Consider the following 15585-nt stretch of genomic DNA (forward strand, 5'->3'; position numbering starts at 1 on the left):
TTAATTCTTTACAGATTCTTTCAAGTAACTGCAGAGTAGAGCATGGGAACTGAGTCTGGTTGGTTACTTACGATATTGTTGGATGAGAACTAGGCAACGTTTTGGAAGGTGCGTCATACTGCTCTGTAAATCAAAAACGAAGTGGTTGGTTTTGCTTGCCCCATGTGAACCATATTTTACTTTATGGGCTTTGGGTGTCAGATTAGAAAGTTACTCTCTTCCAGGGTGTAATCATTCGCCAGTGGGATTATTCACCACCCCAAATAGGATTTCCTAACAGAATTCCTAACAGGACAGTTTGTTCTCTGCTGAACTGCTGCCTTAACTTCCGAGTAAGTAGTGGACACAATCTCCTAAGCACTATCTAAATTCCTTAGTATTCAGCCAAGCCCAGGAAACTGTGCTTCTTAATCAAGGTGAACATCTGATACTCTCCCCAGTGTTTAACACAGCACACAAAGCTATCTGCCAGTTCATACGTATCACTGCGTGCTATTTGGACTTCTACTTACTGTGATTCTGTGCTACAGATGTGATATGCTGCGATTCCTGGAAAGAAAGCGAAAAGTTGAGAATAAAACAAGCAGATTTCTCTTAACAGCTACATATCAGTGATTATAAAAGCCTGCCTTGCCAAAGTTTGCCTTTGAGTTGCCTATGAGTTTCAGCTGCTTTGACGTAGTTCAGCATTGACAAACTGCCATGTGTTGCTGCCAATCAGGAATGTGCTACTGGCACCTTCATGGTATGTGCCTTTATGAAGAAATATAGAACATTTTAGCAGAGCTGCCAAATATTTCTGTTTAATGCAGGCATCAAATATTTTTGTTGAAAACAAAGACAAAACCTTCTTTTGTGTTGTGACAGAGACATGATGCTGAACATGTTTCTGCACAGCAGTCACAACTAGAGCCATTGTGCTTTAATTTATCAGACTTCTCCAGAAGAGAATCTCTCCTGTCAGCCTTTATCTATGAAAGGCAGATAAAAATCAGATGGAAGCATATGCCAGAGCTAGGAAACCCCCCTAATTTATCAAAAGATCTGGAAAAAGGGGCTGATTTACCTTTGTTGGAAAGGGGAATTTGGAGGGCTCCGCAGCACTTGGCGTGTGAATAGCTGTCAAGAGAGGTGGCCATGAGTGTGTCATTTCCTGGAAAGAGATGGAGAAAAGCAAAATGCGGTATTTCCATTGATACGCGCAGGTGAATTCTTAAGCTTAAGACTTGCATGGCTCTACCTGAAGTCCCCGTGGACACTGGAGATGGTGCGGTGTGGTGAGAAGCCCTCCTTCGGGCAGAGCACCCACCCCAGAGAGAGGGCTCACTCCTGGCAAGCACACCTGCATAGCCCAAGCTGCACCACACAGTTTGCCTCAGGGCTTGAAAGAAAATGTGTGTGGGGAGCATGTCTGTGCAAAGTGCATTTTGTACTTTTGGCAGCAAGTACATCAACTGCAGTGTTAAAATCTCTACTGGGCTGGAATTTGCAGATGCCTTTTTTTCCATCAAGGCACAATTAAGAAAGCTCAGAAGTGTCTCCAGGTTCCTTATCAATCAGGAATAGAGTAAGGCACGAAAATTTATAGGGAAATAAACCCACACCGCTCCCTTTGGCTGCACCAAGCTGCAGTAGGTGACACATCCTGGGATGCACTAAGCTGCATGACATTACAGGCAGGAAGCCCAGTGCTGCACCTCCAGCTGTACCCAGAGTTGGTGGCTTTGACTCTCTGCAGCAGACCCAAAGACCCACTTCTTCTGGCTAATAAACTGAAGCACAGCAGGATTTCTGTTCATAGTATTTTAATGTGGGAAAAACAGAGTTAAGCGTGGAGACCTGGTATTTCAGAGCACTGACCTTCAAAATTTCTTCAACGCACTGGCTATCACTGGGCAAAGTTTGCTACAACAGAAAAGAGGGAAGAAGAATGAGTTTAAGACATGCACTCATCATATGTTTGCTCACCACTGATTATATAAACATGAAAACCCATTAAAAAAAACACAGGTAAAAAGTAAGAGTCTACCAGAAGGATCAGCCACTAAGATTGCCTGCATTCTGTGACTTGCCTCCTTATTTCTGTGCACTCATGTGCCCTCAGCCAACAAAGAAATGAAAGCCCTAAGCTTGAGAAAGCACACTTGAAGACCACTTGTAAGTGGTCTTTGAGTGGAGACACTGTGCACCAGATCCTTGACTCCTATGAATATCACAGAATCATAGAATTGAAACATCAAACAGCTAGGACTGGGAGGGACCCCAAGGATTACCAGGTTCCAAGCTCCTTGCCACAGCCAGGGTTGCCAACCACCACATCTGGTACTAGATCAGGTTGCCCAGGGCCCCATCCAACCTGGCCTTGAACACCTCCAGACACAAGGCATCCACAACCTCTCTAGGCAGCCTGTGCCAGCAGTTCACCACCCTCTCATGAAAAACCTCCAACTGACATCTAATCTAAATCTTCCCTCTGTTAGTTTAAAACCATTCCCCCTTGTCCTATCACTGTTTTCCTGTGTAAAAAGTTAATTTCTCTCATGTTTATAAACTCCGTTTAAATACTGGAAGGCTGTAAAGAGGTCTCCCCACAGCCTTCTCTTCTCCAGACTGAACAAGCCCAGCTCCTTCAGCTCGTCTTCAGAGCTCCAGCTCTTGGATCATCTTCTGGCCCTCCTCTGGACCCACTTCAACAGCTCCCTGTCTTTCCTGTGTTGGAGCCCCAGACCTGGACATAGTACTCCAGCTGAGGCTCCACGAGGGCAAAGTTAGAGAGGGACAATCACCTCCCTGTCCTGCTGGCCACCCTTCTTCTGATGGAGCCCAGGATACCATTGGCCTTCTAGGCTGCCAGAGCACACTGCAGGCTTGCTTTAAGATTTTCATCTACCAGGACCCCTAAGTCCTTCTCAGCAGGGCTACTCTCAAGAAGTTCTTCACACAGACTGTGTACATATCTGGATTACCTTGACCCAAGTGCAAAACCTTACACTTTACTTTGTTGAGCCTCATTAGGTTCACATGGGCCCATCTACCAAGTTTATCTAGGTCCCTCCGGATGGCATCCAGTCCTTCTGTCATTTGAAATTATAACTGCAAAAGCAATTCAGCTGTAATGCTGCACTTCAGAGGAACGCCTTGGAACCACCACCAAATAGGCATTCATTATGTTTCTTTGTTTCCTAACTTTGCCACTGCAGAAAAGTTCATCAGTATTAATGCTAAAAAAAAAATACCACTGGGTTCCCATTTAGAGCTGCTTCCCAATTAGCATTGTATTTTAATACAAATATTGATCCTCACATTTATTTTTGCATGACAACCACAACGGCTTTCACCAATGCAGTGAGGAACACCAGACACCAGGGTTATCCTCCGAGGGTGCTCTCATGTTCTGTATCACAAAACAGGCTGGAATGCATCCATCAGCTCTCAGCAGAGCATGCTCTGGAAGCCTGTGTGATTTTGCAGAACACAAAGGGAAAGCATTGCTATCACAACTGCAGCAGTAGAAAAAAGACCCCTGCAAACCACAGGAGAATGGATGGCACATGGGAACCACTGCAGCCGGCAAGGAGCAAAGAAAAGCAACCAGGCTGCAGCAAGTAAAAGGAGCACAGGAAGGCTGCTAAAACACGATTTTCCTCTCATTCCTTACAAGTTGAGGAATTGTTATTGAGGGTTTTTGGTTTGCTTTTGTTTTTTGTTGTGTTTTTTTTTTTTTTTTTTTTAATTAACAAAATTACTGGAATTTTTAAAAGGAAAAATAAAGAATTTGATCGAAAAGTTGCTGAGATGATTAAGTCTTTGCACAATTTCCTTAAGCTACGAATTAAGCTGTGGCAAGTCAAACCAAAGATTATGCAGAGATTGAGAAATGAGCTGGATTTTAAGGACGCAAACACCTCTTTCGCAACTGCAGGATGGGAATACTTGCATAGATTGACATTTTCCTTGATGCTACTAACATACAGAGCCCAAAACCATTTATGTGACGTGCTGCCCACTGCAGTGCTACATGAGCAGTTTGCTTGTGGTCTGTCTGCAATCTCAGCACCTGGCACCCCTATGCTCAGTGCACAACACTCAGCAGTATTCCTGTTTGCATGTCTGGAGGAAATAACACGTTCTTTAAAGATGTTACATGCTTTTCTCACTCAGAGATGGGTTCTTTTCCTAAAGCAAAATCAAACAAAGTCATGCAGTGTAAACACGTACTGTGCAAAATCTCATTCACAATCATGGGTAGGAGTGTTCTGTTGGGGTTAATAAACATATATGCTGAAGTACTGTATCAATTACAAGGCTATACCAAAATGACCAGATGTTGAAGCTGAATAAAGAAGCACTTTGGAAATTCAAATGATGGGGTACATATTTCAGAAGTTTTCAATTTCTTAGTAGCCCCAGCTTTAATTGCTAATATTATTCAACCATTTAAGATTATGCTTTGCTCAGAGTCTGCAGGAATTAGGCTCTTAAAGGCAAATCAATTCTTTGCAAATAAATTCTACTTACTAAGATCAAAGTCAAGCATAGCAATTCTTCTTAAAAACAGATGGTCCCATTATGATATTTGTTACCAATAGCAATGAGTACAAAGGATTCACACAGAGGGTGATAAAGCACTGGAACAGGTTGCCCAAGGAGGCTGTGGATGCCCCATCCCTGGAGGCAATCAAAGCCAGGTTGGGCAGCCTGGTCTAGTGGTTGGTGACCCTGCACATGGCAGGGGGGTTGAAACTAGATGACCATTGTGGTCCTTTTCAACCCAGGCCATTCTATGATTCTATGATGCACTGCAGTACTCAAGTGAAGTACTTTCAAAATGAAAGCACTGATTGCCACTTTGAGAACAGAGCACAAGCTTCCCAGACCTCCTCTCTTCACCATGCCATTCCTGACCACTCCTGTATCTGAGAATGCTCAGTGCTAGAGTCACAGCCCCTGGGGCACTCGTAGGAGGAAGCAGCTTCCAAGTCGCACAGGAGCTGCAGCCATTGAGCACACTTTTGATGTCAACATTATTTTAGCACTAGTGTGGTTTCTCTTGCATGACAACAGTAATTTTGTATGCATGTTTCCTTCACAAACCCTCTGCTGTCCGCCTGAGAAATTATTCGACTGTCAGTTCTGATCTTCATCTGAGTTCAGTGAGGAGGCAAGAGAACAGAACTGTACTCGTTAGGAACACTCTTAACTGAGAAAGTCTAGTCTTTTTAAACCTTAAGGGAAATGTAAGAAATATTTCCAAATGCTTCCAAGCTGAGGAACTAAACCTGTGGAAAAAAAAAACAGCAGGACAGCTTTTCACTTGTGAAGGCAACTTTTCCTACTGTCTTACAACTGATTACATGCAAAAAGAGTGGCTCTAGATCTGATGCTCTGAAAGTGAGAGCAGAGTGCTTCATGAGTAGCTGTGCCACTGTACATCACACACACACTTTGATGCAAAGCAGCATCCCTGGGCTGGATATCAGACACATACCATACCTCAGGGCTGCAGTCAGCTGTGCCCAAAGCTCCTCAGCCACTCCTCTAGCACATCCTTAAACACCCTGCTACAAAACCACTGCTCTCAAGGCTCAGTCTTTACTTCCAGCTATAAAAGCAGTGCCAAAGGCCCTGCTCCTGGGGTCTGGTATCATGATGTGACACACACCAACAGTGTTTATTCCTGCTGCCAACAGCTGTGTGCTTGGCAAAGGTTTTCTGTGGCCATACATCCACAAGGAAAAGCTCTCTCATTAAAACGCTCTTGGTGGAGAAACTGATTTTCTAAACTTAACTCTTCAGATAAGGAAAAAGCGTTGTTATGTGGTCACTACTCAAGCAGCCAAAGAGAAAGAATGATTGCCTGAAAAGCTGAAATAATCAATTAGGTATAATTTATTGCTGAAGTAATACACATTTGTCATGGAGAGGATGAAAATTGGATGCAAAACCTTGGGAAGGAGGGAGATACTGATACTGAGGGAAAATTCAGTCAACTACCTCTTTAGAACTCAGTCAGAATGAAACATGAGACTTGACACTCTGAAGCACAGAACACTAAGCTGCATGGTACAGAACAGCAAGAACACCACTACTTTCTGGATGTTATTTCAGAAACTGACACACTGGTAGAGTCATACTTTAAAAACAGTGCAGCACAACCTACCGGGTAATACCAGGATGATGCTACGTGGCTGTCCCAACTGCCCTCTCAAGTCACTCATCACTCTGACCACGCTCATCACAAACCAGAGCTGACTCACACTTTATTGTAGTCATTCCTTGCTGCTGTACAGGGCAAGGGCATGAGAACTGCTGTGGTGCCAGGAGGAAAGAACAGTACCAGCAGGCTGCTAGAGCATGCATCACTGTGCTGACACAGGAGACACCCACGGAGTATCCCTGAGCTACAAAATGCCCTTCACCTGAGTTCACCAGAGTCCACAAAGAGCAATAAAAGGTGAAGCACGATAACCACTCCCCTCCACTTCCACAGCATTAGGAATAAGAGCAAAACCAGAAAGTTGCTCAGATCAATGTTAGGAAAGTATTAAGGTGATGCCCAACATAGGAAAAGAAATCTGGAAGAAAATGCATCTCTTGAATAAGATACCATCAAAGTACTCAAACGAGGCCAATTCCCTCTCTCCAGCAGCACTGGGGACAGCAGGCTGACCCCTGCCTGCCCCCTGGCCTCTGGCCCCCATGCCAGCAGTGCATGACCCATTTCCCTTGTCTCATGATAAGCTCTCTGTCCCCAGCAGCCCCCTAGAGAGTGCAGATGGGGTGCCCACAGTCCGCAGCCAGAAGTGAGGTCTCTGTAGTCACCAGCTCAGTACTTACCTCCGTTAGCATCGCTCACCGCCTTCCTACATGGCAAGGGAGATTTCCTGTTTTCACATCCCCCCCCATCGGCCCCAATTGGTGTCAGGAGGTTGCGGTGTCTTTTGTGCTGGTGGTGGCCCTGCCAGGAAAGAACTTTTAATCTCTTCCCTCGCGCCGAGCCGTGAGCGCAGTGACGCTCCCAGGTACAGCTCCCTTGGCTCCTCTCCGAAAAACGCTCTCTCAAGCACACGGTTGCTTAGCAATATTTGCCTTCCCCCTGTACGGTTCCAACTGGCAACTTCTGTCCCTTTGGTACTTTGCACTAGGGCAAGAAACAGCGCGGAGAGTTCTGAAATCCACATCAGGTTGGTTGGCAGAAGGTGTTCCGCGTGAGCTGCTGCAGCTGCTTTGGCGTGGGGCTGCTGGTTTGTTTCCAGCCTGGGTTAAACACACTGCTTCTTCCAAAGAGGAGGCACACAAGGGAAAAATGTCTTTTGCCTCCAGTGGGACCCACCTATTAAATCAAGCACAACGAGTTGCTTTTTTTGTTTACGTTATTCTAGCTGCATGCTTTGGCTCAGTTGAAAGAAAAGAAAAAAAAACACAAAAAAACCAAAATAACACTGCCATATAATTTTCCCCTGTCCACTGGGATTGGGTTTGATTCCTCCTAACATACTTTAAGTGCATCAGGTGAGAGAAAAAAAGGGGTTCCAGAACCTCTTAGTGCACCTGAAGCATAAAAGCTGCCCACAACGTTGCACTCAAACTCTGTCTGACGCAAAATGCTTGCAGCTGCCTGGGGAATGCTGGTTGGGATCAGCACCTCTGCCAGATCAGCAGTGCAGCTGGGGATGCTAGACCACACCAGGAGAAAAAAGAAACACAATTCACATGAGATCAGAAAAAGCAGTAACTGCTTTCAACTCAGAGAGCCACAGAGGACTGCAAAGAACATGTGGGATCGCAGCAGCAAGCAAAGTCCTGCGGTTCCCTCTTCCAAAGATGTGGTACACACCTTCAAGCACCACAGGGCCCAGCACAAGAGAATGGTGACATCGAACTTCCATTCCTTCTAACCAAGCTGGGCAAATTGCTTGTCACGCCTGAGAGCAAGCATCAGCCCAGATCCAGCTGCCTGATGCCCCGTAATATATCGCAATGATGCACACTCCCCCCAGTTCCTAAGAGACGCTTGTAGCGGGATGGCTACTGATACAATTCTTCAATAAGCCAGAAATTAAAGCTACCTCTGGTTGGCTGTGAAGTCACCCTGCCGGAAGACCTGGCTGTCACAAGCTCTCAGCCTTTCCAGATCGCCCTTTTTCACATTACTGTTTACAATACTGAGCAGTGACACTCACACAAACAGCACAGAGTGCCTCTCGTTACAAGCCACAAACCTGCACAGAAGGAACCCAAGCTGTACTTTCACCTGTTGCTTTTCCTCACAGCAATTCCCTTTTTGAGATGCTGCTATGTAGCCACCACTGCAGTCCCTGTTCCCCAGCAGCCAGCAGCTCACTTCCCCTTGCAGGCCTTCTGCCCTAACGAGCTGCCTGGCAAAACACAGCAGCTAATGCAGCTGCAGCACTCAGCCACAGTTAGCCATGGTTATTTCCATTCCCATGCTAATTTTTTAATAGATAGTTCTATGCAATCAGCTCCCTTCACTGAATTGTTGCTTTCCTAAAGTTGCAATCAAAGCAGCTGCTATCTGTGTACAAAGGCGCAAGCAATGACAGCAATGGTTAATCCTTTCCAGCAGAAGATGGGACTTGCCTGTAGGAGCCAAAAATAATTCTTCAGAGGTAGGATATGGGCACACAGCCTGTAATATCAGAGTTCTAATCCTCTTTTGAGCCGTGCCAATGCAAGGGTTACAAACAGGGAAACCGAAGGAGCCATGTTGCTCAAGACACACTTGATCGTAACCCCAGGTTCCCACCAAGTGCTAACGCTTCCTACTAGAGTGTGTGCTTTAACTAGGAGAGGCTGAGCGTATATCCCAATCCACACAGTGCTGCTGTCCTGCAGTTAAGAGACCCTGGCCAAGTGCCCAGGAGAAATGTGGAAAGTGAAGTTGTCCTCACATTATCTTTGTGTCATATATACACTTCTCCGCTTTCTAAGGGACAGCTGGAGCTTTACTGAGCAGCTTATCAACCATACTGCTTTCCCGGAGTATTACCTTGTGCCCTAGATCACAATAATAACACCACCCTTTCAGGACAGACTTCATTTTATTTTGATCCCCCTCCCCTAGTGCTGCATCTGAATGTATTCATTCACTCTTTATAAACTGTGCATTAGTCCACATTGTACAGATGGAGGTTTGGAGATTTTAATCACAATCACAACTGCAGGTATGCATTTTACTGCTTAACAAGAGCATTCCTTGCTCCCAGGGCCTTAAGTTGAGAATCCAGGAATAACAACAGTCATTCATGTTTGACCCCCTGTTTTGTAGCTGTGAATCAAGAAAAAGACAAATTAATGCAATGCTTGGGAAGCAAGGAAACCCTTCCTGAATCCCATCCAACACCTCTGACCATGAAGTGGGTAGTGGGGAAACACTTAACTTTACGGTGCAAAACAAACAAACAAACAGAAGCAAACAAACCAAAAAAAGGGGAGAGAAATCAACCTCATTTGTTAAGCGAGTTGCTTCTCAATTTACTTCTCACTTCATAGGTGAAAGAGTCATCCCGTGATGTTTCATTATAAGGGACAAAAGGAGCTACCTACCAACATTAATAAAACAGTCAGGAAAAAAAAAGTCCAGTGCTGCACATTTGTTTAGACTCTATGCCCTTAAGAATGCTTCAGGATTTATCAACACTGTCTCTCAAAGAAGCCTTGCTGATTCCTGGCCCTGCCATCAAGCCTATTTCCTTTATGACACCACTGTCTTTGTAAAAGGAAGTAATAGGAAGGGGACAAAGACCGAACGTAAGGTTTTTTATTCAGACAAGAAGGGAATGTTGACTTTCTGTATGTGAATGCAAAGCGAGTCACTGCTGTTATCTGCTGTGGATTCACCTGCCCTGCAGTGGATCTGCTCATCCATTCAGATAGAAAGGCTCAACTCCTCAGTGCTGCCAGGAGCAGGAGCTGCCCAAAATGAATCCACAACTGCAGGTGATAGATGCCTTTGAAATTCAATTAACCACAAAACACATGCTAGAAGACACGGCTTTCCTAAACACGTCAAGGGACATCACAGGGAAGAAGCTGCTTCCTAAAAGCAAACAGGCCACCCTCTCACCCCTGCCACCCATCTCACACCGCGCATCCAGCACAGAGCTTATCCAGGTACCCAACCACGTAAATGAAATTGGAATTAGAGTTTTGTCTAGCACAGAATCATTCCCCGCATTAGTTTCAATTCCCTTTCTATGGTGCTCTTCTTAGGCCACAGACCAACAGCACTTCTGCCTCATTAGGGTGCAGGATTTCTGACATGCATTGAGCTCCAGAGATATGTGTTTAATGGAAAGTGAGTGGAAAGAAGGTCACTGAGCAGACAGCATCATCGCCAAAGCTGCCCCATCTTAGCTTAGATTACTGCAGATGCACACACAAGGTAACACAAAGATCAACTGGATGGGAAAAAAGATAAGACGGATGTAGAAATGGAGCCAAGAGAGCTGAGAGAGAACAAGAAGTCTCGTTTCTGACAAATAAGCATTTTTTTTTCTCTGAAGAAAAAAATAAACACACTAAAAAAACAGGCTTTAAAAGTACAGTTATAAAGCGAGTTTCTGCTTTTAAACTTTTGGGTAATGAGGAATGGGTAATGAAGAAGATAAGGCTCCACGTTGCTTTACTACCCTACCCCCCTAGGAGTAAAACATCTGGTCAAGCAAATAACGAACTTCAGAACACACTGCTCTTCACGATACATTATGCCAAATCAACATTGAAGCAAATACTGTCTCTCAGCATGAAACTATTTTCACAACTTCTTGACAATATTACATTACCAGCTTCCTGTTTTTCCACATGAAACTGCCTACAGCTATTTGCAGCTGATCAAAACATCTTCCAACACACTTCACCAGGAAAAGCAGACGGCATCCACCCTATTCCTTTTTATTAGAAAGTCAAAATGCAATTCTAAAAGTGCCTCCATAGGTCTCCTCACCCAAACATCTCAGAAATCAGCACTGGGAGATCCACGTGTCACAGGACACAGAGAAGCCTAAGGATGAGCACAGTAACGCTCCCCAAACCATGCATAACAATGCTGTTTTATAAAACTTGACATATCAACAAAGGAGGTCTCTCTCTTCCTTGTCCCATCCAGGAGAAAACCAAGCAGAATCCTACCTTAAAATGCACCTTCTAGACATGATAACATGCACAGCTGCCAGTGCTTCAGCAGCCTCTGTTATTCAATGCCCTGCTTCCCCACAGCTGAATCCTGACAGCAACAAAGCCCTCTGACAGTCGCACTCACCTCAATGGGCTCAGAAGAGATGTTCAATTTGGATAACTTGACCTTGGTGTTTGCCTTCAAATCTGAGATGTTTTCATACGATTCACCATGGTATTCCTCCAGCAGAGGCTTGAGATCGGGTGACTCCACCGGAGCCTGCTCTTGGCCATCCATTGGTCTGACATAGGCAGTTGGTTTCTGCTGCATTGCACTGGTTTTTGATGGCAAAGGTGGGGGAAAGGGTTGAGAGGAAGGCTGAGTGGTGCCAGCCAAGATAACGGCTGAGTTGTCCTGACTTTTATTCTCCCGTGAGCCCACCGCTCGGCCCTGAGGTGATTGAGTGTAGGCTGGCCCATGACCTTTGCTGCTGTTCTGTGACTTGGAATTAGTGTGCTGGATGGAATGTAGAGGTGACAGGGGTGCCACTGGAGAAGACAAAGATGGCAGCAACGGGGAAAGCTCCAAAAGAGTGGCCTGAGGTTCAGAAGCACGACCTCCACCACCAGAATGCCTGTCAGTTCTGTTGTGGTGAGAACTGGCATGACTGTCCAGCCTGCCACGCTTGTGTTCCTGACCTTGGCTCCAGCTGCTGGACGAGCTGTGACTCTTGGCATGCCAGCCTGGAGCTGGTCCTGTTCCTGGTTGTGCCTTTTGGTGGGGAGCGTAGTGGCCTGGGCGGGGAGGAGCAATGACCGGAGGTCCCATGTGTGGATAGTGGCTTGCATGGTGGAATGAAGATGATAATGTACGGCTGGTCTTTTCAGGGAAGGATGGGCGATTGGGCTTTCTCTGTGGGATCTGAGGAACGTCGCACTCTGGTATCCCTATGAGATTCTGATGGCACCTGTCATTAATAAGGTCCTGCAAGTCATCATAATTGCCCAGCATATTCTGAATACGGCTTGACAACTCATCTTCTTTATTAGTCTGAAACAGAAAAACAGAGTGGGAAATCTGAAAAGCACAGAAAAAACCAATCCCTTAGATCCAGCTCAAGAAGGGATACCCTCTGAGATCTTATTTTAATCACCACAAGTTAAGCTATCAAGGTCAACTTGTTCCTGCAGGCAGCCTCTGCAAAGCAGATCTTGCTGCTCTTATCAGTATTACTCCCTGGAGCAGATGCTGAAGGCACACCTGTTTTCAACCACAGCTGTAAACAGATGTGTAGCCCAGCCACTTGTGAGAACTCTCCCACCAAATCCCAGACTTCAGGAGACCCCCAAAAGAACCTGCCCAACCAGAAGCCCAATTTTAAGTGCACACACTATTATCCCCAGGTGAGCAGATGGGACCACCATGCAGCCCCCCACCACTACCTTGTACGGCTCAGGAAAGAGTGGGGTGTTCTCAGGGAACTTGTCTTGCTCCTGCAGAGCCTCCTGATTCCGCCTCTGTCTCTCCTGTATACGCAGCAAGTTTCTGTCCTCATTGTACAAGCTTTAGGAAAGAGAGAATGAAAGAGCGGTTAATGTTTCACAGCAGTCTTATCAATGAATATCCGCTTTGTGCGGAACCTTTTGTTTTCAGGCAACACATCCAGCACAGCATCTTGAAATGCACAGGTTGGTTACAGGCAATAAATTGGTCACATACTGCAACACCATGTAACATACAACATACACAATGTATCCTTCTCACAGATTTCCACTGCCAACACCATTTATCAAGAAAGGTGGGAAGAAGGTAAAAATAATCATTCATTTAATAGTGAAAAGCAGTCTGAGAAGTATTACTCATTACTTCAGTTCTTCACTTGGGAGAAAAATCAATTTCAGAGTTTGAACTTTACCAACTTTAGAAACTGACTTGAAAACCCCCACATGGGTACTCAATGCTTAATTAGGAAACCATGCAGTTGCATTTAAAGTCATCACATAATCATGTTTAAAGAGAGGGTCTCAGGAATTTGGAAGAACCAACACAGGAGCACTCCAGTCTTCCTGAACCACAGACACTCCCCTCACTTTACCAGCCTTACATCAAAACAGCAATAAAGCTGTCTCATACACACAGCAGGAAGACTCCATGGAAAACCAGACATTGCAAGCTGCATTTCTGCAAGAGGCAGTATGGTGGTGAAGAAGAGAAATGCCTGTGTCTGCATACTTTGCCAATGAGATTCGTCTTCCCAGGTATCTAGAAATGTTAGAGCAGTGGATCTCCTTACTTTGCAATTGTGCCTCACAGCAGAGCTTCATCTTGCAATGTCAGGTTTTCCATGGAGTCTTCCTGCTGTGTGTGTGAGACATGGATTGTGGAGACATGGACATGTGAAACTTTCTTAGTTTGACTTCTGATGTGCCCCAGTCTGGCAAGGAATCATCGCATCTTGCCCACACTGATGCCTCCCCAGCCATCACACGCTGTCAAATACTCAAAATTCAGTTGTCCCCAGAGAATAGGTCTGACTGCTGCTGTGTGGTTTTCCTGACTCCGAGAGAGCTCTGCAAATCATGCTGCCGAGTGGGAAATTTCCATAAATGGAACTGCAGCAAGGAGGTACTTATTCTACTGAGACAGATAAACATATTTAGGGGTTAAACTATGCACATTTAAAATAGTTTCCAACTTTGCTGGTGCTGGAATGTTCCCAAACACAGCAAAACCAGAAGCTTCCAGTAAGCACTACTCTTCTGAAAACAATGCAAGTTAAAAAATAAAAAGGAATCACACATCACTGGTTCGGTAAACACACAACCTATCTGCTAAAAACAATATGCAAGAGAAACATCTCCTCTGTGCATCTGATGGCATCTAGCAAGTAAAAAAAAAAAAGTCCCACGTATCATTAATTTGCTGCACAGCTGCCTTATGAGGGCTGGCAGATACGCAACATATCAACTGCAGAAGACAACAAATTAGGAAGAGTGATAGGGGGAGCTAGAAGAAATTGTGGCTACATCCACTACTCGAAACTGTGTGCAAGCGATTTCTTAAACAAATGCGCATTTTGTGTTGACAGTATTTTCTAAACGTTTCTGTCTGAGTTATCTGGAAAATTTTTACTGAGTGAAACATCACCTTCCAAGCATTCCAGGAAGTAGAAAAAGATTCTGTAAATATTCTTCATATAAACTCACAGAAATTCCCTTTAGAGCAAACATGGAAAAGCCCCAGAAGATGATCTAACAGCTAAGACATTGTCTGCTAGCACAAAGTGGACCTCTGAAACCCCCCGTGTACACATCATGAGATTACGGCCACATTTCGGGACACGGACACCAACTGCAGAGCACATTTGTTAGATGAGCAGGACTTGACCTGGAGGCAGCTCCTCTTTCCCCCAGCTCACTTCCCATGTAGTTGCAGAAGGTAAGGCAATGGGGAAGTCAGACACCTCATCCCACATTTGCTGGCTTCCCCTGCAGGTTGCACAGCTCTCCTGCACGAATAGCTCTCTTTGGACTCACCAGCACCTTCACTGCCCTAACTTTTGCACGTGGAAGCCAGCACCCTGCACTGGCTACCAACAATGCTCAGCTCCATGACAAAGACCCAACAGGAACATGCAGTTCCCAAAGTCCCTCCCCATCCCAGCCACACCAGTGGCAAGAAATACAATTACAATGCACTCCTCTTCCTGATGATCCAAGCAGAGATTTGCTGCCACCTGGAATCAGGCCTGGAAGCGCTTGCACACAATGCATGTTCGCTCATTCTGGCCACATGCCACATAGTTTTGTTTCATCACACACACACACACCTCCCAGGGAAAATAGCAGAGGCACCTTTTGGACATAATCCCATCTCAGGCTGCCATTTCTTTCACCCCCTTTAGCACCAGCCATTCTCCCAGCCAAGCTTTCTGCTGGCAGCTCTCAGCCACCGTTTTCATCATTGTGCAGGCAGCACAGAGAGGAAATTACCAAAAATAAAGGGTATCTGCTTTATTTGCAATGTGACAGCAGTACACAGAGCTAAGCTCCTTCCCTCTCTTCATGCCTCCTGATAGGCATTTTGACTCAGGTTGCCCTGTGGCTATTTCTGTCTTGGTCCACAAGTAAATATCGAGCACTCTGTCATACACATGCTTGGTTTTGTTTGTTTTCTCCCAGTACTTATTGAGCTTCTGACAGTGTTGACGGGGCTACAGGATACACAGATATTGCACTACCTTTCCCCAAGCACATTTTGCTGATAAACTTAATTGCATCTCCAATCCAGGCCTCCTGCCATGGGTCGTTGAGCTGGCACAGCTCAGTGCTGAGAAAGAGCTGTTTAAAATATGCAGCTAAACAATACAAAAGGACAAAAGCAGCAGCAGATGCTACATCTTGTTTTACCTCCCCAGGTGAGAGATTGCTCACCTCTTTTGGCTGGAC

At 45.3% G+C, this 15585-nt stretch overlaps 1 protein-coding gene across 1 annotated transcript in view; it reads right to left on the bottom strand.

The window, feature by feature from the left end:
• AFF1 (ALF transcription elongation factor 1) overlaps positions 1-15101 on the bottom strand; it is a gene marked incomplete at both ends in the record, with an annotated part of 34947 nt that extends 19846 nt beyond the window's left edge. Inside the window, 8 exon segments of the mRNA XM_079534874.1 lie at positions 72-123; positions 513-549; positions 1067-1153; positions 1861-1905; positions 11282-12187; positions 12580-12700; positions 14967-15029; positions 15031-15101. Of these exon segments, the coding sequence (XP_079391000.1) occupies positions 72-123; positions 513-549; positions 1067-1153; positions 1861-1905; positions 11282-12187; positions 12580-12700; positions 14967-15029; positions 15031-15101 (1382 nt within the window).
• Positions 15102-15585: the final 484 nt, after the last annotated feature.

The sequence above is a fragment of the Tetrao urogallus genome (assembly GCF_951394365.1).
Source record: "Tetrao urogallus genome assembly, chromosome: 4".
Lineage (NCBI taxonomy): Eukaryota > Metazoa > Chordata > Aves > Galliformes > Phasianidae > Tetrao > Tetrao urogallus.